Here is a 24,784-nt window from a genome sequence, read left to right as displayed (position 1 = left end):
AGGAGAAGGTGGCAAAGAGCTTCCTAGGGTTAGAGGCAGATGCTTGGAATTTAGAGTGGTAGAAAGTGGCTTTAGCAGCAGAGACAGAAGAGGAAAATGTAGAGAGGAGGGAGTGAAAGGATGTCAGGTCCGCAGGGAGGCGAGTTTTCCTCCATTTCCGCTCGGCTGCCCGGAGTCCTGTTCTGTGAGCTCGCAATGAGTCGTCGAGCCACGGAGCGGGAGGGGAGGACCGAGCCGGCCTGGAGGATAGGGGACATAGAGAGTCAAAGGATGCAGAAAGGGAGGAGAGGAGGGTTGAGGAGGCAGAATCAGGAGATAGGTTGGAGAAGGTTTGAGCAGAGGGAAGAGATGATAGGATGGAAGAGGAGAGAGTAGCGGGGGAGAGAGAGCGAAGGTTGGGACGGCGCGATACCATCCGAGTAGGGGCAGTGTGGGAAGTGTTGGATGAGAGCGAGAGGGAAAAGGATACAAGGTAGTGGTCGGAGACTTGGAGGGGAGTTGCAATGAGGTTAGTGGAAGAACAGCATCTAGTAAAGATGAGGTCGAGCGTATTGCCTGCCTTGTGAGTAGGGGGAAGGTGAGAGGGAGAGGTCAAAAGAGGAGAGGAGTGGAAAGAAGGAGGCAGAGAGGAATGAGTCAAAGGTAGACGTGGGGAGGTTAAAGTCGCCCAGAACTGTGAGAGGTGAGCCGTCCTCAGGAAAGGAGCTTATCAAGGCATCAAGCTCATTGATGAACTCTCCGAGGGAACCTGGAGGGCGATAAATGATAAGGATGTTAAGCTTGAAAGGGCTGGTAACTGTGACAGCATGGAATTCAAAGGAGGCGATAGACAGATGGGTAAGGGGAGAAAGAGAGAATGACCACTTGGGAGAGATGAGGATCCCGGTGCCACCACCCCGCTGACCAGAAGCTCTCGGGGTGTGCGAGAACACGTGGGCGGACGAAGAGTGAACAGTAGGAGTAGCAGTGTTATCTGTGGTGATCCATGTTTCCGTCAGTGCCAAGAAGTCGAGGGACTGGAGGGAGGCATAGGCTGAGATGAACTCTGCCTTGTTGGCCGCAGATCGGCAGTTCCAGAGGCTACCGGAGACCTGGAACTCCACGTGGGTCGTGCGCGCTGGGACCACCAGATTAGGGTGGCCGCGGCCACGCGGTGTGGAGCGTTTGTATGGTCTGTGCAGAGAGGAGAGAACAGGGATAGACAGACACATAGTTGACAGGCTACAGAAGAGGCTACGCTAATGCAAAGGAGATTGGAATGACAAGTGGACTACACGTCTCGAATGTTCAGAAAGTTAAGCTTACGTAGCAAGAATCTTATTGACTAAAATGATTAAAATGATACAGTACTGCTGAAGTAGGCTAGCTGGCAGTGGCTGCGTTGTTGACTTTGTAGGCTAGCTGGCAGTGGCTGCGTTGTTGACACTACACTAATCAAGTCGTTCCGTTGGGTGTGATAGTTTCGACAGTGCTGCTATTCGGGGGCTAGCTGGCTAGCTAGCAGTGTTGATTACGTTACGTTGCGTTAAAAGAACGACAATAGCTGGCTACACAATTATCTTTGATACAAAGACGGCTATGTAGCTAGCTATGTAGCTAGCTACGATCAAACAAATCAAACCGTTGTACTGTAATGAAATGAAATGAAAATGTGATACTACCTGTGGAGCGAAGCGGAATGCGACCGGGTTGTTGAGTGAGGAAGTTCAATTCGGTGGACGTTGGCTAGCTGTTGGCTTGCTAGCAGTGTCTCCTACGTTAAGGACGACAAATAGCTGGCTAGCTAACCTCGGTAAATTAAGATAATCACTCTAAGACTACACACTCTAAACTACACAATTATCTTGGATACGAAGACAGCAAAGACAACTATGTAGCTAGCTAACACTACACTAATCAGGTCATTCAGTTGAGTGTAATAGTTTTTAGTGCTGCTATTCGATAGACGGTGGACGTTAGCTAGCTGGCTAGCTGCTGGGCAGATAGCAGTGTAGACTGCGTTAGGACGACGAAATACGATAATTACGCAATTATCTTTGATACAAAGACGGCTATGTAGCTAGCTAAGAAGAAATTGCTAAGATTAGACAAATCAAACCGTTGTACTATAGTGAAATGTAATGAAAAGTTATACCACCTGCGGCCGAAGTGCGAATGCGACCGCTCGCTCCAACCCGCAATGAACACAAACGAAAATAAAATAATTGTAAAGACAGACAATCCAGCTCATAAATGTATACATAGCTACCGAATGTCATTTTGGGAGAGTTTGGATATTTCCAAGCAAATGTGAACAAGAGACATTGTGCAAATGAACAACATTTGGATGCGTGCTTGTCTGTAGGAAGAACAGTCCTGGCTCTGGAGCCGCATGTGTGCATGGTGTTTTCTGTGTGGAGTCTTTCTGTGTGGACTCTTTCTGCTCTGCTCTGATGGGGGAGGAGCAGATGGACTGAGAACGGAGAGTAGAAAGAAACGCGAGGAAATCAAGATATCCTACAGATAACTCATCCAAAGGGCTTTGACTTCTCAAACACGGCAGAAAGCTTACACAATATGATGCCCCATCACCTTATTACTTCAGCCACTTACTAGCAAACAATTTAATTTAAAAAAAATGCTTGATCTAATAAAGCAAGTGTTGATTTGTAAAAAATATTTGCTAGCAAGTTAAACTTAATTAACTCACGTTAATGCAGAATTCTGTGTTTTTCACGCAGGAAAAAAGGATAAACGGCATAAGAAATATCTTTCTGTGTTTGTGTAAATGCTGGTCTAAAATGCTTCTTATTGTAATTTCTGCTTGGCATCAGACACATTTTCTGCTTCAGTTGCACTTCTCCACTAGATGAGAATTCACAAATGGGTATTTTATCAACAGACAGCTCTCTGACTGATGTAAGCTACTTTTCCCAGGTACATTTCTAGGTGTAGCCAGACTACTTTTCTCCGGTAAAATCTAAGATTAACTTTATTTTCTGCTGAATTATGTTCCTTCTGGGAAGGAAAACTATAGTTGCAAGTCCCTGATCACTCGATTGAAACAAAACAACACTATTGCCTTTCAATATAAAATGCATCACCTGTCAATACACAGCTGGACTCACCTGCTCCTGCTTTCTCACGTTGTGCTATTTACAAACACGTGACTGGGTCTGCTGTTCTGGGGAAATAAGCTTCATAATGTAAAATAATGTGAAGTGAAATGAAGAATGCAATCTGCTTTATCTCCTGTTGTATTGCACAAGTTGACTACAGGTATTTGCTTAAAAAGTAGCTACAAATATTAAGATGTATTGAAAAACGTCAAATAGCCTCAACGGTATTGGAAAAAAAATCCCGTGGCTATTTCCAAATACCCCAGTATGTACGGTATACTGCCCAAGCCTAGTTGTCATTGCATTAGCATCATCGCTAACGGCTACACAAAGTGGTAGACAAAAGCTCAAACATAGGAAAGAAAATGTCATTACACATCACACCTTGCTGCTGTTGTCAAGCTAATCAAGGCCCTGATTGGTCAACCACTCATCCAGTCATAGCGCTATGTCTGTAGGCAAGGTTAGGGACACCGTCACACACAGTGCTTTAACATAGTGTTTTTTATACAGTAATTATTATTCAACATGTCCTCACCTGGGATTTGAACTCACAACCTCTTGGTTCACAATACTCAGATCTTCCCGCCACACCAACATGTTCATGTCAGGTATCGCTTAATCTGACTATTCTCACTCATCATTGGGCTTTCAGTATAGTTGTCTGATGTTGGTGAGGCGTGTTAACCTGTTTTAAAGCACTCCTGAATCACCTATGATCAATAAAATAGTTTTCTTGAGTGTACTTTTAACAGAGCTGAGATTGAATTCAAACTGCATTCAACCTATTGCTTACACCTATCAACTTGTTTCAGTATGTTCCTAGGGAGGAGAGGTTAGGGTTTTTCTGGACAGGGCCTAGCTATTCTGGCCCAATAAGCACATGGCCTAAAATAGATCCCTTATCGGGACAGTGGTTAGGGCGTACGTCATTGTTGCTGGTGGCCTGGCTTCGAAACCCGCTCGGGGAGTCACCCTACTCTCACATTCTCAGCAATCGAATATCATTACAACACACCAACCTGCTCCAATTCAAATGTCTTTCTCAATGACCCATTTGTTCTAAGTGGTATTGATTTCAAAAAAGTTGATTGAGTTCTCTTTGGGTTGCTCAGCTATATAGAACTAATAAATACTGATCATTTATGAGGTAGTGGAAATGTGGTCATAATTTGTGCTCAAGGGGAAAATCCTACAGATTCCTATATTTCAATGAGAAACTCATTTGAATTAGATCAGATAGGTGTGTTGTAACTGTTGACAAATAATGACATGAACGTATTTTGCTAAGAATGTGAGAGCATAGCAATTCCTCTAGTGGATCTCAAACCCAGGCCACCAGCAGCAATGATGAACTCCCTAACCACTGTCCCAATAAGGAATATCTCTAGGACATGTGCTTATTGGGCCAGTATAGTTTGGCTCTGTCCTGCCCAGAATAAACCCCACCCCTTCCTCCCTAACCACTGTCCCAATAAGGAATATCTCTAGGACATGTGCTTATTGGGCCAGTATAGTTTGGCTCTGTCCTGCCCAGAATAAACCCCACCCCTTCCTCCCTAACCACTGTCCCAATAAGGAATATCTCTAGGACATGTGCTTATTGGGCCAGTATAGTTTGGCTCTGTCCTGCCCAGAATAAACCCCACCCCTTCCTCCCTAGGCACTGTCCCAATAAGGAATATCTCTAGGACATGTGCTTATTGGGCCAGTATAGGTTGGCTCTGTCCTGCCCAGAATAAACCCCACCCCTTCCTCCCTAGGCACTTTGTGTAGATCTGAAACAACTTGATAGGTGGAAGGCTGTAAACAATAGTGTGAATGCAAATAAATCTCAGCTCTGTTAAAAGTACACTCAAGAAACACTTGTATCTATCATAGTGATTCAAGAAGTGCTTTAAAACAGGTTAACACGCCCCACCGACATCAGACAACTATACTGAAAGCCCTTAAATTGCTGAAATAAGTCAATCAAATCATATCCATGATGAGAATAGTCAGATTAACCGATAGATGACACGGTGGAGTAGCAGGAAGATGGGAGGACCGTTCAAATCCCCAGGTGAGGACAGTAAATACTGTATTCACAAACATGCACAATGTAACCATGTATGTCAAAGTTTGTCAAATATGTAAGATGAAAACACTTACACACCTCTTGTTTTGTGTGAGTGTCCCTAACCTTGCCAACAGACAAAGAGCTATTAATGGATCAGTGGTTGGCCAATCAGGGACTTGATTGGCTCGGCAACAGTAACTAGGCTTGATGTGTAATTCATTAAGGCATGTCCTTCCAACGTTCCCATGAAACTTTTAATTGACTTTTTAATTCCGAGAACATGGCAACTATGTTCTGTGTGTGTTTAGTGGGATGTTGATGGAATATTCTCCTAACGCTCAGAAAACTGGACACATGACTGTGCCTACAACGTTCCCATGAAACGTGTCTAGAACATTAAAATGGGATATTCTGAGAACATAGTAACCATGTTCTGTGTGTGTTTTGTTTGATGTTATAGAATGTTCCCCTAACTTTTCCCCAATAAAGCAGCTGGTTTGAATCCTTGTGATCCCCATTTCAACAGACATAAAACACTATGAAAACAGGTAGACATGATGTCACAAGCTGTTTTTCACCACTCTGTTCATTCTGGAGGTATGATGTCACAAGCTGTTTTTCACCACTGTTCATTCTGGGGGTATGATGTCACAAGCTGTTTTTCACCACTGTTCATTTTGGGGGTATGATGTCACAAGCTGTTTTTCACCACTCTGTTCATTCTGGAGGTATGATGTCACAAGCTGTTTTTCACCACTATGTTCATTCTGGGGGGTATGATGTCACAAGCTGTTTTTCACCACTGTTCATTCTGGGGGTATGATGTCACAAGCTGTTTTTCTCCACTATGTTCATTCTGGGGGAATGATGTCACAAGCTGTTTTTTCACCACGGTTCATTCTGGGGGTATGATGTCACAAGCTGTTTTTTCACCACTCTGTTCATTCTGGGGTATGATGTCACAAGCTGTTTTTTTCACCACTCTGTTCATTCTGGGGGTATGATGTCGCAAGCTGTTTTTTCACCACTGTTCATTCTGGGGGTATGATGTCACAAGCTGTTTTTTCACCACTCTGTTCATTCTGGAGGTATGATGTCACAAGCTGTTTTTCACCACTATGTTCATTCTGGGGGTATGATGTCACAAGCTGTTTTTCACCACTATGTTCATTCTGGGGGTATGATGTCACAAGCTGTTTTTCACCACTATGTTCATTCTGGGGGTATGATGTCACAAGCTGTTTTTTTCACCACTCTGTTCATTCTGGGGGTATGATGTCACAAGCTGTTTTTCACCACTCTGTTCATTCTGGGGGTATGATGTCGCAAGCTGTTTTTTCACCACTGTTCATTCTGGGGGTATGATGTTGCAAGCTGTTTTTTCACCACTCTGTTCATTCTGGGGGTATGATGTCACAAGCTGCTTTTTCTAATATATCACGTCCCTGGCCATTGTGTCTCCTTAATGAAGCGTGATGACATGACATAAACGTCGGCAGCACACACCTGAAGAACAGGTATGTGTCTCTGTTTGTTTTAGTGGAACTCACAGCTCGAGTGCTAGCTTCGCCGGCGGTGGGCACCGTCCTACCCATCACAACTCCCAGTGCCACACTGTGGTCAACCATAAATAGGCACCTCCCAGCATAAGGGCGGCCCATGTCAACAGTGTGATGCGTTCTGGGGGGGAAATGACTGAACTCCGGCCTTTTTGTTATTTTTCAATAAACTTCCAGGGAATTTGGTGAGACTGAGGGGGAATTCCTCAATTCCTTGCTGTGGAATGTACTAGATTCTTGAATGTTACTCAGCTGTGTCAAAACAAGAAAAAGAAGGAAAGGTGTAAGACTGAAATCTGATACACGGAAGTGACTGGAGTGTAGCTTCTTTGCAGCTGTTCTACTGTTCCCATGGCGTGGGAGGAGAAGGGGGCGTTAGGGTGTTTTGAAGTGGTTTTAGGTTTGTGTGCCGCCGATCTCACCAATGCTTGCTCATTGCTCTCTCTCCCTCTTCCCCTCTCTCTCTTTAGAAAATGTTGGATGAGTGCCAGGACAGGAGGAGCTGTAAGGTCCTTGTCAACAGTCGTCTCTTTGGGATGGACCCGTGCCCCAGCAGCAGCAAACACCTCATTGTGTGGTACAACTGCAGGCCTAGTAAGTTCCCCAAAGTCTCTTTATAGTTCAACTGACACACTCAGAGAGACCTGCACGCACACACACAGAAAACCCCAGTGACAATATATACACGGTTTCAATCCCATTCCTACTAAATGGGCAGAAACGGAAGCGGAAGCCTATGTTTAGCCATGCACAGGTATTCCACACACAGTCCAGTGACAGTGACCTGTGACAGAGCTCAATACCCAAAGTACCTCCATTAGCCATGATATCAAAACTATGGACACAGAGCGAGAGAGACACACACATACACAAAGAGGGAGAGAGAGCGAGCCAGAGGGAAGGAGATAATACTGAGAATACTAATATGTATTGGATGCAAACCCAGCTCTCTCTTTCTCCCTCCCTCTCCTTTTCAGAGGAAGTGACACCTTCTTGTTACGCCTCACTAAAATCGCACTTAGATAACACTGAGACATTTCTCTCTCGCCAGAAGTTATTGGTTAAGTGACAGGACAAAAGAGCTGTTGATTGGTTCATGGTCAGGGTACGGGAGGGGTCAGTGTGAGTGTGAGTGACCACGCCTCAGGAATGACATGAATGGACTTAAGTCTGTGTCCCAAATGGAAACAGTAGTGCACTACTTTTGACCAGGGCTCATAGGGCTAGTATGTAAAATATTGCATTACATAGGGAATAGGGTGCCATTTGGCACGCTCCTTTAGTCACTACAACATTCTGGGTGGTGGGATTACTTCACCGTTATTCTGGGTCTGCCTGGAATTATACACTCCACTGTGAGAAGGAGAGAAAGGGGAGGAAAGATGGATGGGGAGAGAGGTTGAAAGTTGGGATGGAGATTTCAGTGTTGTAGTAGAGAAGGATTGAGAAAAGGCTAAGGGCGCTTGGAAAAGGATGAATGGAAAGAAGGATGGAGAACACACACTGGAATATGCACAAAAGCACACTCACATTGAAAATATAAAAGTCAAACTTCAGAGTAAGCCTGAGCCTGAAAAAGGGTTAAAGTGTGTGTGTGTGTACAATAATACTAAGGTCTCTCTCACCCCATCTTCTAAACCAGATGAGTATAAGAGTCAGGTGGCGTGCGAGGAGGAGAGAATGAAGCTGACCTGTAAACGGGGAATGCAGATCGCCGTCTACTCGGCCATGTTCGGTCGAACCCAGCAGGGTACCCTGGAGTGTCCTACCCACCACAGGAGGGCGTCGTCCGTAGGTAAGACCATCACCCATGTATAGAACCTGGAGTTTTCCTTGACCTCTGGGGCCCAGAACTCTGGGCCTAAAGCGTCTTTGTAATGACGAGGACCTAGAGTTTCTCCTGGGTCTTAAACTTGGGGTATATGATGCATCGGTCCAGAGCCAGGCGTTATTGGCGGAGAGTCACTTGTCATTGGTGAGTGAAATCCATGCCAGGCACATCTGTGAGCTCTGGGCCTTCACCTCCGACAGGCCGAGTCAAAATACCTGGCGGGTTCAATCACTTTATTGTTGAATTATTTAAGGTTCCTTTCTCTTCACTGTGCCGGAGTTCTTTTAAAGATAAAGTAGGCTAGCGAAGGCAACAAAGTGTTGCTTACTGGAAACACCCAAAGTCATCCAGTTATTATAATAGGATTTGAAGCAATAGCCAACCCGCGTGTGGTCAACTATTTCAGCACCGTTTCGTGCTGCTCTGAGACCAGCATGGGGACTGGTCTTGATAAATCAATTAGATTTTTATTTTCACTGAATATCTGTTTGGGTATTGGTTAGCCAACAATTAGGGTGTGGAAATTTTAGGATTATTTTGCTCTTCGCTCGCTGTCACTTAGTAGCCTACTCCCGACCGGTCACTTGTACAGTGCCAAAAAACACAACGGAATTATCACATTTACATAAGTAGTCAGACACTTCACTCAGAACTTTGTTAAAGCACCTTTGGCAGCGATTACAGCCTTGAGTCTTCTTGGGTATGACGCTACCATTCTTCTCTGTAGATCCTCTCAAGCACTGTCAGGTTGGATGAAACCAGGTTGGTTTCATCAGACCAGAGAATCTTGTTTATCTAAGAGTCTTTAGGTTCCCTTTGGCAAACTCCAAGTGGGCTGAAATGTGCTTCCATCCGGGCCACCCTACTCTACTCATTGGGTTCTTGGTCACCTCCCTGACCAAGCCCTTCTCCCCCGATTGCTCAGTTTGGCCGGGCAGCCAGCTCTAGGAGGAGTCTTGGTGGTTCCAAACTTCTTCCAACTTGCACCTGAGCTCAATTTCGAGTCTCATAGCAAAAGGTCTGAGTACTTATGTAAATAAGGTATTTCAGTTTGACTTATTTTTCAAATTAGCAAAAATGTCAAAGAACCTGTTTTCCCTTTGTCATTATGGGGTATTGTGTGTAGATTGCTGAGGAAATGTTTGTATTTAATCCATTTTCGAACAAGGCTGTAACGTTACAAAATATGGAAAAAGTCAAGGGGTCTGAATACTTTCCGAAGGTACTGTATAGGGCTAAATATCAATCTAGAACAGGATTATCTATTTTGGATGCAATTTGAATGGAGTTGATAGAGAGAAAGACTGTGAGAGTGCTCGCGAGTACACTGATTTAAAGCAACAATAATTTAGTGATAGGCTGTTTTAAAACTCTGCAGCTCCAATTAAAATGAGTTTCATCATCTTTACAATTCAAAAACAAGGTGAACTCCAAAAGCCAGATGGAGATGGGTAAATTAAATCCACATTCGTTCTTAATATTACTGTAGCAAATGTAGGCCTACCTGTCACAAGCAAAGAAAGTGACCATAATGAGATGATAGGTCTACATGCATTGTGAACTGTCCCCACCCTGAGCGTTGATCGCATATAATTTAACAGTTCCCTTTCATGCCATGATGTTCATATAAATAATTTATTATATTTGACCGGTTTCTCGCAGTTTTTATCCCTGGAAAAGGGAGGGGTTTTGGGTGGTAAATCTCGGTAACCCTGTACCCGCCATTCAACCCTAATCGTAACGCAGCATTAGATAGTGGTTTCGTCAATGTAGCACGTTTAGAGATCGATTTATAGCCAGTAATAAAAAAATAATTAACAGATTTTAAGATGAATAGATGGATATGAGATGAAAGGCGACTTCCTAACAAGTTCAGAAGGCCAAGTTATAGCTCTGTAGGACATGGGGGCAGACATTTTGATCAAGAGTGACCTTTACAAAATATGCACGTTTTCTCAAACACTAAATATACAAATATGTATTTTACAGTTAGGAAGGTGGAAGGAATGTGAAATATTATAATTAGTTGTTTTATAAATGGATTATATTATATTTAGAAATAAAAACTAAGTCATTTCAAGCCTTAGTCATAATGTTTGGTTGAATAGGAAATATTTCATATTGTTATCATATCTGTACTGTGTACTTGAGCTTATGTCCTCAAAAGTGACTACACATCAGCAGTGTATAACTATTTTTACCAGAAAGGTGAGATGTTAACCTTTCTTGGAGTATGCAGCATTACTAGTTCTTTTTTATGGTCCTCTCATGATGAATCATTACTTTTGGGGTTTACGTAAATTACATTTTCGATGACATTTAGTAACATTTAAGAGGCTATACGGTTTCACTACCATTAAGACAGAAGTGTGTGTGTGTGTGTGTCAGACTTAGTTCACGGCTCTCTTTACAGCCTAATACACTCACGGTGACATCATCATGCAAAAGAGCACAGATCTGTGCAAAAATGTGGTGAACCTCATCTGTAAGAGTTCATTCATTTGAAACCTTCTCAACAATGGCCGTTTATAGGGAGGGTTAACAGAACATTTTGCACAGATCTGTGGTCCTTTATATGACGGAAATTTCTCCCTCAAACCCTTTTTTTCTCATATTCTCCCTGTCATTGTTACTTTCCCTCTCCCCCCCCACTTCCCCACAAACTGTTCCATTACTTGATCCCCCCGTGTCTTCTTGTCTTTGATGTGGCTTCCATGTCACCATGCAGAGGAGGTGAGGGTGCTTGAGTGACAGGCCAGACAGACAGTGTTAATTATCTTAATTGCTTTTCCCTTCCGTGGAATACTACGACAAATGTGTGTGTCTGGAGAGACTGTCTGTGTGGTGCTTGAGTTTTCTAGGTTGGTCTTAAAATGTGTGTGTCTGGAGAGACTGTCTGTGTGGTGCTTGAGTTTTCTAGGTTGGTCTTTAAATGTGTGTGTCTGGAGAGACTGTCTGTGTGGTGCTTGAGTTTTCTAGGTTGGTCTTAAAATGTGTGTTTCTGGAGAGACTGTCTGTGTGGTGCTTGAGTTTTCTAGGTTGGTCTTAAAATGTGTGTGTCTGGAGAGACTGTCTGTGTTGTGCTTGAGTTTTCTAGGTTGGTCTTTAAATGTGTGTGTCTGGAGAGACTGTCTGTGTGGTGCTTGAGTTTTCTAGGTTAGTCTTTAAATGTGGTGTGAAATCGAGCCTGGAAGGTACGTACAGTACACTTGTGTTCTTCCTCTGTAATTAAAAGTATTGCTCTGGTTCTGTAGTCTGAAGAAGACTATTCTGAAATCAACACACACACAAGCACACACGTGTATACACTCACACTTGCCCTGTGATCTGTGCGCTCTTATTTGGAGGAGGAGGAGGGGGTGGCATCAGAAGAATCTTCAAAGCGAGGGGGACAGGGCCAAGTTCAGGACTCTGTCATCTGACCCATTAGCATCACACACACCCCCTGACATCTAAATTGTCCTCAGTGTAACTTTGGCTAGACAAATGAAGATCTATCTAATACCAAGAGCCAGTTTGATAGCAGGGTTGTTTACAATTCAGTCAACTCAGAAAGTGAATTCAAATGCAATTTAATGAATTGGAAATGAGCCCTTAAATTGTATGCTGATTTGAGTATGAACTCAAGTAGAACATACATATGTTATGGGGCGGCAGGGTAGCCTAGTGGTTAGAGCGTTGGACTAGTAACCGGAAGGTTGCAAGTTAAAATCCCCGAGCTGACAAGGTACAAATCTGTCGTTCTGCCCCTGAACAGGCAGTTAACCCACTGTTCCTAGGCCGTCATTGAAAATAAGAATTTGTTCTTAACTGACTTGCCAAGTTAAATAAAGGTAAAAAAAATAAAGTCTGTGTGTGTTTGACTCTACTCTGGTTAACTCTATAATAACAGATCGAGTCGGAGACAGAAGTGTGCAGAAGTGACGAATCGCTTGAATGCCAGGAAATGACACAGGAGGGACATTCAGTGGCTGTGACACACACACACACATTGTGTTTAGGCGCCACATGATTGTTTTCATACCCCTCTGACTCAACAGATAATCTGATATCAGTTTACACAGAGGTGTGTACAGTTTACAGGCGCGTGCGTTTGTACCAATGCACGCATGCATGTGCGAGCCAGTGTACTCATGGTTTTAGATGTAGGCCTACAGAATGTATATATTTTTATACAGTACCAGTCAAAAGTTTGGACACACCTACTAATTCAAAGGTTTTTCTCTATTTTTACTATTTTCTACATTGTAGAATAATAGTGAAGACATCAGAACTATGAAATAGCACATATGGAATCATGTAGTAACCAAAAAACGGTATATTTGACATTCTTCAAAGAAGCCACCCTTTGCATTGATGTCAGCTTTGCATACTCTTTGCATTCTCTCAACCAGATACATGAGGTAGTCACCTGGAATGCATTTCAATTAACAGTGTGCCTTGTTAAAAGTACATTTGTGGAATTGATTTACTTCTGTGACAAGGTAGGCGTGGTATACAGAAGATAGCCCTATTTGGTAAAAGATCAAGTCCATATTATGGCAAGAACAGCTCAAATAAGTAAAGAGAAACGACAGTCCATCATTACTTTAACTTGTTAGGGCCGTGGTCCCGTGGTAGGAACATCAATCAGCGGAAATATTCAAGAGCGCCACCTATAGTGGTTGATAAAACTCAAACTTTCATTAAAATGGACATGCAATGTACTGAATTTAAGCTACACTCGTTGTGAATCTATCCACCAAGTCAGATTTGTAAAATGCTTTTCGGCAAAAGCATGAGAAGCTATTATCTGATAGCATGTATCCCCCAGAATACAGCAACGTCACCTAACGACAGATTTTGCGATAGCCGGGGGCTACTCAAAACGCAGAAATAAAATATAAAACATTCATTACCTTTGACGAGCTTCTTTCTTGGCACTCCTAGATGTCCCATAAACATCATTTTGGGTCTTTTTTCGATTAAATATATAGCCTAGATATCGATCTATGAATACTGTGTGAACAACGGAAAAAAAATAGCGTTTTATAACGTAACGTCATTTTTTTAAATTAAAAAAGTCGACGATAAACTTTCACAAAACACTTCAAAATACTTTTGTAATGCAACTGTAGGTATTAGTACACGTTAATAAGCGATAAAATTCATCAGGAGGCGATGTAAATTCTATGGGTGTCCGTCTGGAAATAATGTCCGGAGAAATCTCAACCAAAATATCCGGTCGGAGACCGGAGGGAATCGGTTCCCTTGTGTCGGTTTGACCAAGAATCAAAGCCGAAGCAAATGACAAGACTCTAGACATCGTGTGGAAGCTGTAGGTACTGCAACCTCGGCCTCATTTAATCCGGTTTACCTTTAACTATTCCTGGAAGTGGCGCATGGATATTTATTTCCATTTTCAGTGATCAGATTTTCCTGCACTTTTCGATGAAACGCACATTCTGTTATAGTCACAGCCGTGATTTAACCAGTTTTAGAAACGTCTGAGTGTTTTCTATCCACACATACTAATCATATGCATATACTATATTCCTGGCATGAATAGCAGGGCGCTGAAATGTTGCGCGATTTTTAACAAAAACCTGAGAAAATTCGCAGCTTCCCTAAGAGGTTTTTTAAGACATTAAAGTCACTCAATTCGGGAAAATGGCAAGAACTTTTAATGTGCCGTCGCAAAAGCGCAAGTGCTATTTTGAAACTGACTCATGAGGACTGCTACAGGAAAGGAAGACCCAGAGTTACCTCTGCTGCAGAGGATAAGTTGATTAGTGTTAACTACTCCTCCGATTGCAGCCCAAATAAATGCTTCACAGAGTTCAAGTAACAGAAACATCAACTGTTCAGAGGAGACTGCGTGAATCACACCTTCATGGTCGATTTACTGCAAAGAAACCACTACCAAAGGACAATAAGAAGAAGAGACTTGCTTGGGCCAAGAAACACGATTATTAGACTGGTGGTAATCTGTCCTTTGGTCTGATGAGTCCAAAATTGAGATTTTTGGTTCCAACCGCTGTGTCTTTGTGAGATGCAAAGTAGATGATCACTGCATGAGTGGTTCCCACCATGAAGCATGGAGGAGGAGATGTGGGGGTGCTTTGCTGGTGACATATCTTTTGAATACCACCCCTACCTTGTCACAACAGAACTGATTGGCTCAAATGCATTAAGAAGTAAAGAAATTCCACAAATGAACTTTTAACAGGGCGCACCTGTTAATTGAAATGCATTCCTGGTGACTACCTCATGAAGCTGGTTGAGAGAATGCCAAGAGTGTGAAAAGCCATCATCAAGGCAAAGGGTGGCTACTTTGAAGAATGTCAAATATATTTTGATTTGTTTAACACTTTCTGTTCTTATTTCATAGTTTTGATGTCTCCACTATTATTTGAGAATGTAAAAAATAGTTCAAATAAAGAAAAACCCTTGAATGAGTAGGTGTGTCCAAACTTTTGAATGGTACTGTGTATATATATATATATATACAGTACCATTCAAAAGTTTGGACACACCTACTCATTCAAGGTTTTTTTTCTTTATTTGAACTATTTTTATATATGCACACACACACACACACACACACACACAGAGACATCATCTTTATACCTGCTTCCGTGTGATAGGAGTTATGGGCCTACTCCCACACATCATGGTGTTTTTATAGTCATGTGCTACTGAGATGAATGTCACTACAACGCACACACACTGTCATCTTTATACAGAGCCTGATTAGTCATTTTGTAGTGGTACAATCAAAAAACAGAAACAAGGTGATTAGAATGGTTTAATGTCAACGTTTTCAGCACAATGCCTTTCTTAAGACCGGTCTCAATTAACAATGCACTGGAAGTGGGCAACAGGGATGGGGTTAGTTCCATTTCAATTCATTCAATTCACAAAGTAAAGAGAAGCATTGAGGATAATTGGAATTACTTCCTGAATTCACTGAATGTAAAGGGAACCGACTGTGTTGTGGTTTCAACTGTTAGCACATCATTCAACACCATATATATTTGGACAGTGAAGCTACAATTAAAAATGTGCCTCTACATTCCAGCGTTTTGGATTTGAGATCAAATGTTACATATTTGGCGACAGTACACCTTTTTATTTTATTTTCCTACGTACCTGTTTTACTGTTGAGGAGTGAAAACACTCTGTATGAGGACTGTATAAGCCGTTGCCAGTGTGTCAGGCTGGTTTCGTGCAGGGAGAGTGTTTAGTGAGGGCGAGTAGTGGGGGTTCGATGAGCAAACTGCAAACCTATTGACGTGTGTAAGCGTTACTCCCACAACGTTCAGAACCTGCCAGGGCAACACATCCTGGTGGGGAATTACAGCGTGTCCGATCTGGCTGGGAGCGTTCAGGAACGTCTGGCAGAGGTTCAGTGATCAGGTCCGAGTGCAAACAGTACAAGGGGATAGGCAGGCTCGAGGTCACCACAGGCAGAGGGGTCAGGCATGCGGGTTCGGCGTCAGGACAGGCAAATGGTCAAAACCAGAAGAAAACAAAAAGGGGAAAAAATAGGAGCTAGGAGAAACGCTGGTGGACTTGGCAAAACAAACTGGCACAGAGAGACAGGAAACACAGGGATAAATACTGTGAACTAACGGGGAAAACAGGACGAAATGGCACAGAGAGACAGGAAACACAGGGATAAATACACCGGGGACTAATGAGGAAAACAGGACACACCTGGAGGTGGGTGGAGACAATCACAAAGACAGGTGAAACGGATCAGGGTGTGACAAAATGGCCATATTATTCTTTAAATGATCAAGTAGTAATTCATCTAAATGGGATCTCCACTATCATAGCTTCCTCCAATTCAGTAATTGTCTTATTTCAAAGAAAGGATGAAGGATTCAACTGGTGTCTGTGTTGCTCTTTAGCTCCTGAGTTGGGCTATTTTAGCTGTGACCTCCATCATTCGTCCTGAGTCTGTTGACGCCTGAGGAGTAGCCTGTCCTCTCATCTCTCTGGGGCTGGAGTGTGGGATGGCAGTACACACACACAGGCACAAACACACACACACACCCATGTACAAATGCACGAGCACACACACACACAGATATATGCAAGAACACACACAATGTGAGTGAGTTCAGTAGTGTCTGTTTTCAAAGGGAACTCCCCCATCTCTCTACTACTTGGTCTGTTTTGGGTTTTTATGGTCTGTGTCTGCCTAAGGGCATCCATGCAGAACCAGGGGAAACATTCCCAAATGGTTTTGTGGGTGTCCGGTTGTCCCGACCAAACCTTGGTTCAAATAGTTAATTTTGTTTTCTTTCAAATACTTTGACGTATTCAGTTGGGCTAGCCTGGCACATCAGAAAAAATGGAATAGTCCTAAAAGTGCAAACTCACCAGTCTGGCAATGCTAAAGGTATACAATTCTGAACCCTCCTTAACCAGCAGGCCTTAGAAAAGCAGCCATGGGCACTTATTCATAAAGCGTCTCAGAGTGGAGTGCTAATCTCGGATCAGTTTCACCTTTAGATCACAATTAATATAATTACATGGACAGGAGGACCTAGACAGGAGGATCCTAGATCGCACTCCCACTCTGAGATTTTTCGTGAAAACGGGCTCTGGGCTTCTTTACTACAGCAGTCCTTTTGGGATTCTGTGCTTCAAACTTGACGGAGTTGCTATCATTAAACACATATCAGTAATATATGTTATATGAGTAATATATCAGTAATATATCAATGATATATGTGTAATATATCAGTAATATATGATATATCAGTAATATGATATATGAGTAATATCAGAAATATATAATATATCAGTAATATATCAGTAATATATGAGTAATATATGATATATGAGTAATATGTGATATATGAGTAATATATGAGTAATATGTGATATATCAGTAATATATCAGTAATACAGTAGAAGTTGGAAATTTCATACACCTTAGCCAAATACATGTAAACTCAGTTTTTCACAATTCCTGACATTTAATCCTAGTAAAACTTCCCTGTTTTAGGTCAGTTAGGATCACCACTTTATTTTAAGAATGTGAAATGTCAGAATAATAGTAGAGAGAATGATTTATTTCAGCTTTTATTTCTTTCATCACATTCCCAGTGGGTTAGAAGTTTACATACACTCAATTAGTATTTGGTAGCATTGCCTTTCAATTGTTTAACTTGGGTCAAACGTTTCAGGTAGCCTTCCACAAGCTTCCCACAATAAGTTGGGTGAATTTAGTCAAATTCCTCCTGACAGAGCTGGTGTAACTGAGTCTGGTTTGTCGGCCTCCTTGCTCTCACACGCTTTTTCAGTTCCGCCCACAAATTTTCTAAAGGATTTAGGTCAGGGCTTTGTGATGGCCACTCCAAAATGTTGACTTTGTTGTCCTTAAGCCATTTTGCCACAACTTTGGAAGTATGCTTTGGATCATTGTCCATTTGGTAGACCCATTTTTATTTATTTATTTCACTTGTATTTAACCAGGTAGGCAAGTTGAGAACAAGTTCTCCTTTACAATTACGACCTGGCCAAGATAAAGCAAAGCAGTTCGACACATACAACGGCACAGAGTTACACATGGAGTAAAACAAACATACAGTCCATAATACAGTAGAAAAAAGTCTATATACGATGTGAGCAAATGAGCTGAGATAAGGGAGGTAAAGGCAAAAAAAGGCCATGGTGGCAAAGTAAATACAATATAGCAAGTAAAACACTGGAATGGTAGATTTGCAGTGGAAGAATGTGCAAAGTAGAAATACAAATAATGGGGTGCAAAGGAGCAAAATAAAATAAATAAATAAAATAAATACAGTAGGGAAAGAGGTAGTTGTTTGGGCTAAATTATAGGTGGGCTATGTACAGGTGCAGTAATCTGTGAGCTGCTCTGACAGTTGGTGCTTAAAGCTAGTGAGGGAGATAAGCGTTTCCAGTTTCAGAGATTTTTGTAGTTCGTTCCAGTCATTGGCAGCAGAGAACTGGAAGGAGAGGCGGCCAAAGAAATAATTGGTTTTGGGGGTGACCAGAGAGATATACCTGCTGGAGCGCGTGCTACTGGTGGGTGATGCTATGGTGACCTGCGAGCTGAGATAAGGCAGGGCTTTACCTAGCAGAAACTTGTAGATGACCTGGAGCCAGTAGGTTTGGCGACGAGTATGAAGCGAGGGCCAGCCACCGAGAGCATACAGGTCGCAATGGTGGGTATTATATGGGGCTTTGGTGACAAAACGGATTGCGCTGTGATAGACTGCATCCAATGTGTTGAGTAGGGTATTGGAGGCTATTTTGTAAATGACATCGCCAAAGTTGAGGATTGGTAGGATGGTCAGTTTTACAAGGGTATGTTTGGCAGCATGAGTGAAGGATGCTTTGTTGCGAAATAGGAAGCCAATTCTAGATTTAACTTTGGATTGGAGATGTTTGATGTGGGTCTAGAAGGAGAGTTTACAGTTTAACCAGACACCTAGGTATTTGGAGTTGTCCACGTATTCTAAGTCAGAGGCGTCCAGAGTAGTGATGTTGGACAGGCGGGCAGGTGCAGGCAGCAATCGGTTGAACAGCTTGCATTTAGTTTTACTTGTAGTTGCGAGCAATTGGAGGCCACGGAAGGAGAGTTGTATGGCATTGAAGCTTGCCTGGAGGGTTGTTAACACAGTGTCCAAAGAAGGGCCAGAAGTATACAGAATGGTGTCGTCTGCGTAGAGGTGGATCAGAGACTCACCAGCAGCAAGAGCGACATCATTGATGTATACAGAGAAGAGAGTCGGTCCAAGAATTGAACCCTGTGTCACCCCCATAGACTGCCAGAGGTCCAGACAGCAGACCCTCCGATTTGACACACTGAACTCTATCAGAAAAGTAGTTGGTGAACCAGGCGAGGCAGTCATTTGAGAAACCAAGGCTGTCGAGTCTGCCGATGAGGATGTGGTGATTGACAGAGTCGAAAGCCTTGGCCAGATCAATGAATACGGCTGCACAGTAATGTTTCTTATCGATGGCGGTTAGGACCTTGAGCGTGGCTGAGGTGCACCCATGACGAGCTCTGAAACCAGATTGCATAGCAGAGATGGTATGGTGAGATTCGAAACGGTCGGTAATCTGTTTGTTGACTTGGCTTTCGAAGACCTTAGAAAGGCAGGGTAGGATAGATATAGGTCTGTAGCAGTTTGGGTCAAGAGTGTCCCCCCATTTGAAGAGGGGGATGACCGCAGCTGCGCATTTGCGACCAAGCTTTAACGTCCTGACTGATGTCTTGAGATGTTGCTTCAATATATCCACAATTTTCCGTCCTCATGAAGCCATCTATTTTGTGCAGTGTACCAGTCCCTCCTGCAGCAAAGCACCCCCACAACATGATGCTTCACGGTTGGGATGGTGTTCTTCAGCTTGCAAGCCTCCGCCTTTTTCCTCCAAACATAACAATGGTCATTGTGTCCAACAGTTCTATTTTTGTTTCATCAGACCAGAGGACATTTCTCAAATTATGATCTTTGTCCCAATGTGCAGTTGCAAACCGTAGTGGCTTCTTTCTTACTGAGGGGCCTTTGATGTTATGTCGATATAGGACTCGTTTTACTGTGAATATTGATACTCTTGTACCTGTTTCCTCCAGCATCTTCACAAGGTCCTTTGCTGTTGTTCTGGGATTTTCGCACCAAAGTACATTCATCTCTAGGAGACAGAACGCGTCTCCTTCCTGTGTGGTATGAAGGCTGTGTGGTCCCATGGTGTTCATACTTGCATACCATTGTTTGTACAGATGAATGTGGTACCTTCAGGCGTTTAGAAATTGCTCCCAAGGATTAACCAAACTTGTGGAGGTCTACCATTTTTTGGCTGATTTCTTTTGATTTTCCAATGATGTCAAGCAACTGAGTCTGAAGGTAGGCCTTGAAATACATCCACAGGTACACCTCCAATTGACTCAAATGATCTCAATTAGCCTATCAGAAGCTTCTAATGCCATGACATCATTTTCAGAAATTTTCCAATCTGTTTAAAGGCACAGTCAACTTAGTGTATGTAAACTTCTGACCCACTGAAATTCTAATACAGTGAATTATAAGTGAAATAATCTGTCTGTAAAAAATTGTTGGAAAAATTACTTGACAAAGTGGATGTCCTAACCGAGTGTGTTAACAAGAAATTTGTGGAGTGGTTGAAAAACAAGTTTTAATAACTCCTACCTAAGTGTATGTAAACTCCAATTTGTAAGTCGCTCTGGATAAGAGCGTCTGCTAAATGACTTAAATGTAATGTAAATGTAAACTTCCGACTTCAACTGTATATAATATATGAGTAATATATGAGTAATATATGATCCTACACATTTGCTATTACCTTACCTGCACTTTTAAGTGTTATCTGGGATCATTGGGTCGTCCCTACCCTAACCCCTAACCTTTACCTATCCCCAACCTTAACCATGACAATTTTAAATGTCAACTTCAATGGGTTAGGGATGTCCCAAGGATGCCGGATAGCACATACCTTTAATGTACACCATTGGAATAGATGTGGTCACAGCATGTTAGTACATCAGACAATATCTTCTAAATCTCAAGCGTAGAGAGTGGAGGAGGAAAGTAAAATAGCCTTCTGTCCATTTCCCCCAGAAAAAAGAGGAGCCTCATCTGTACATCCTTCCCCAGAGGATGAGAAAAAAGAGCGGTGGATCTGAAGATGTAGGAGGGGGTCTGGCAGGCTCTTAGTGATGATGAATGAGCGCCCCATCTATCACTCTGACAGGTGTCTGTGTCCCCCCTTCTCCCCCTCCCCCACACACCCTTACAAGATTGGGTGTCCCTTTTCACAATGGGGGGCCTGCGCAGGATGTCCCTGGGATGGGTCAGGACAGAGGCCCCCGAAGGAGGACAATGGGGGGTCAGAGCCTTTGTGGGGAAGAGTGTGTCAGAGATGCCCCCTAGTCCCGTTCTCTGTTCTTGTGAGTGAGTCTCTCCCTACTTTGAGTCTATAGAAAATGATCTTAGTCAGTGTTGTACGTTGACCGGGGCTCATGTACCGCTTTGTGCCCCGACTGAAGTGCCGACGATTCTTCAAACACTCAAGAGAGAAATAGAAGGATACACACAACACTTAATTTGCCAATAAAACAAATTGCATCGATACAGATGCGGTCAAATATATTGGCATCCTTGCACTGTTTCTTAAGTTGAATAAGTTGAAGTTGAATTTCAACATTGCAGAAACAATTTCATTTTTGTGAACTTAAGTTGGATAAAATGATTGGCACCCTGGAATACTTGTTTTCACAGTCTGGCCACGACAAGGCAGGCAAACACTTTTTGTAGCCATCAATGATGCAGCGTGGTGAGCGTACATTTTCTTTTATTTGTTAGAATGTCGCCAACAAAACAAGAAATAACAAAAATGACCGTGAAGCTTACAAGGACTATAGTAACCCTAACGAAGACAACTTCCCACAATGACAGAAGGGGAAAAAGGCTGCCTAAGTATGATTCCCAATCAGAGACAACGATAGACAGCTGTCCCTGATTGAGAACAAAACAGAACATAGAATGCCCACCCAAATCACACCCTAGAGACATAAAAAGACTCTCTAAGGTCAGGGCGTGACAGCAGCATTCTACTGCCAATTTGGCAACTTTTCAGCAACAAACTGTTCTAATTCTTCAAAGTTTGCGGGGTGCTGTTTTCCTCTTTTGCCATTGGTTATGGATGTATTCGGATCTGGACTCTAAGTTGGCCACTGCAGAACAGTCCAGTGTATCTTCTTGAACCATTCCAGGTTGCTTTTGATGTGTGTTTGTGGATTATTGTCCTGCTGGAACATCCATGACCTTCAACTGACACGCAGTTTTTTGGACAGTTGGTTGAATATTGCACTCCAAAACACATTGATGATCTGCTGAGTCTATGATGACTTGCACGGGTTCAAGGCCCCTGTACAAGTGGCAGCTAAGGGACACCGCAGCAGTATTGAACCTCCCCCATGCTTGACTGTAGGGAGGTTGTTATCTTTCTTTGAATGCTTCATTTGGTCGTTGATAAAACCGAAAGACCCCATTGCTGAGGAGACACAAGAAAGCCTGATTGAACGTCTCAAAAACCCACCTAAACAAACTCTTTGTCAATACAGATCGGTGCTGTGTTTACCGACAACGATGTGTATATACTGTTTTCTATGCTAATCTATGGTATCTCATTCACTTAATAATGTTTACATATCTTGCATTGCTCATCTCATATGTATATACTGTATTCTATACTATTCTACTGTATGTTAGTCCGTTCCGCTCTGACGTCGCTCGTCCATATGTATATAGTCTTAATTCACTCCTACTTAGATTTGGGTATTGGGTATTCGTTGTGTAATTTGTTAGATATTACTGTACTATTACTGTACTGCTAGAAGCACAAGCATTTTGCTACACCCGCAATAACATCTGCTAATCACGTGTTTGTGACCAATAAAATGTGATTTCGTATCATCATATTCACTCGCCCACACTACGCCATCTACCCGGTACAGTTGAAACCAGGCTTCATTCACGAAGTGCACACTTCTCCAGTGTACCAGTGACCATCGAAGGCGAGCATATGTCCATTGAAAGAGTTTACAACGCCCAAACTGCAGTCAGGTCAAGACTGGTTTTCTGGACAACAACTACACTGATTTCTATTACATTTTTTACACCTTTACTTAACTAGGCAAGTCAGTCAGGAACAAATTGTTATTTACAATGACAGCCTACCGGGGACCAGTGGGTTTACGTGCCTTGTTCAGGGGCAGAACAACCGATTTTTACCTTGTCAGCCAATTGCACGATCCCTCAACTTGAGACATTGTGGTATTGTGTTGTGTGACAAAACTGCACATTTTAGAGTGGCGTTTTATTGTCCAGAGCACAAGGTGCATCTGTGTAATGATCATACTATTTAATCAGCTTCTTGATATTCCACACCGGTCAGGTGGATGGATCATCTTGACAAAGGACAATTGCTCACTAACACATTTTGCACAGAATTTGAGAGAAATAATGCGTATGGAACTTTTCTGGGATCTTTTATTGCAGCTCATGAAACATGGGGCCAACACTTTACATTTATGTTTCTATTTTTGTTCAGTGTAATTACATAATAGAAATGTGGGTGAATTTGTGAAGACGTATCTTACTTACTCAACCTTTTATGTTTACAAAAATACAATTGGTTCTGTAGTTTTGTTCAATTTCAACGTATTTTAGACGAAATAGGGAATTGTTTTTTTTTTTAAAAAGGGTGAGAAAATATTTGTCCGTAACTGTATACAGTGTCTTCGTAAAGTATTCAGATCCCTTGACTTTTTCCACATTTTGTTACGTTACAGCCTTATTCTAAAATGGATTAAATCATTTTTTCCCCCTCATCAATCTACACACAATACCCCATAATGACAAAGGAAAAACAGGTTTTTAGAATTTTTTTTGCTAATTTATAAAATCTTAAGAACATATCACATTTACATAAGTATTCAGACCTTTTACTCAGTACTTTATTGAATCACCTTTGGCAGCGATTACAGCATCGAGTTTTCTTGGATATGACGCCACAAGTTAGGCATACCTCTATTTGGGGAGTTTCTCTCATTCCTCTGTCAGGTTGGATGGGGAGCATTGCTGCACAGCTATTTTCAGGTCTCTCCAAATATGTTCAATCGGTTTCAAGTCCAGGCTCTGGCTGTGCTACTCAAGGACATTCAGATACTTGTCCCAAAGCCACTCCTGCGTTGTCTTGGCTGTGTGTTCACCCCAGTCTGAGGTCCTGAGCACTCTGGAGCAGGTTTTCATCGAGGATCTCTCTGTACTTTGCTTCATCTTTGCCTCAAACCTGATTCCTGACTAGTCTCCCAGTCCCTGCCGCTGAAAAATCATCCCCACAGCATGATGCTGCCACCACCATGCTTCACCGTAGGTATGGTGCCTGGTTTCCTCCAGACGTGACGCTTGGCATTCAGGCCAAAGAGTTCAATCGTGGTTTCATCAGACCAGATAATCTTGTTTCTCATGGTCAGAGAGTCTTTAGGAGCCTTTTGGCAAAGTCCAAGCGGGCTGTCATGTGTCTTTTACTGAGGAGTGGCATCCGTCTGGCCACTCTACCATAAAGGCCTGATTGTTGGAGGGCTGCAGAGATGGTTGTCCTTATGGAAAGTTCTCCCATCTCCACAGAGGAACTCTAGAGCTCCTGTCAGAGTGACCATCGGGTACTTAGTCACCTACCTGACCAAGGC

The 24,784-nt window shown here is 42.6% G+C and overlaps 1 protein-coding gene across 1 annotated transcript in view; it reads left to right on the top strand.

Annotated features, from left to right (window-relative positions):
- Positions 1 to 24,784, top strand: part of LOC115139566 (protein eva-1 homolog C-like) — a 146,114-nt gene that overhangs the window by 36,579 nt on the left and 84,751 nt on the right. Inside the window, exons 3-4 of the mRNA XM_029677097.2 lie at positions 7,187 to 7,310; positions 8,359 to 8,511. Coding sequence (XP_029532957.2) covers positions 7,187 to 7,310; positions 8,359 to 8,511 — 277 coding nt within the window. The remainder of the gene's footprint in view (positions 1 to 7,186; positions 7,311 to 8,358; positions 8,512 to 24,784) is intronic.

This window comes from Oncorhynchus nerka, linkage group LG13 (genome assembly GCF_034236695.1).
Source record: "Oncorhynchus nerka isolate Pitt River linkage group LG13, Oner_Uvic_2.0, whole genome shotgun sequence".
Taxonomy (NCBI): Eukaryota; Metazoa; Chordata; class Actinopteri; order Salmoniformes; family Salmonidae; genus Oncorhynchus; species Oncorhynchus nerka.
This window is presented reverse-complemented; position numbering and strand designations above follow the sequence as displayed.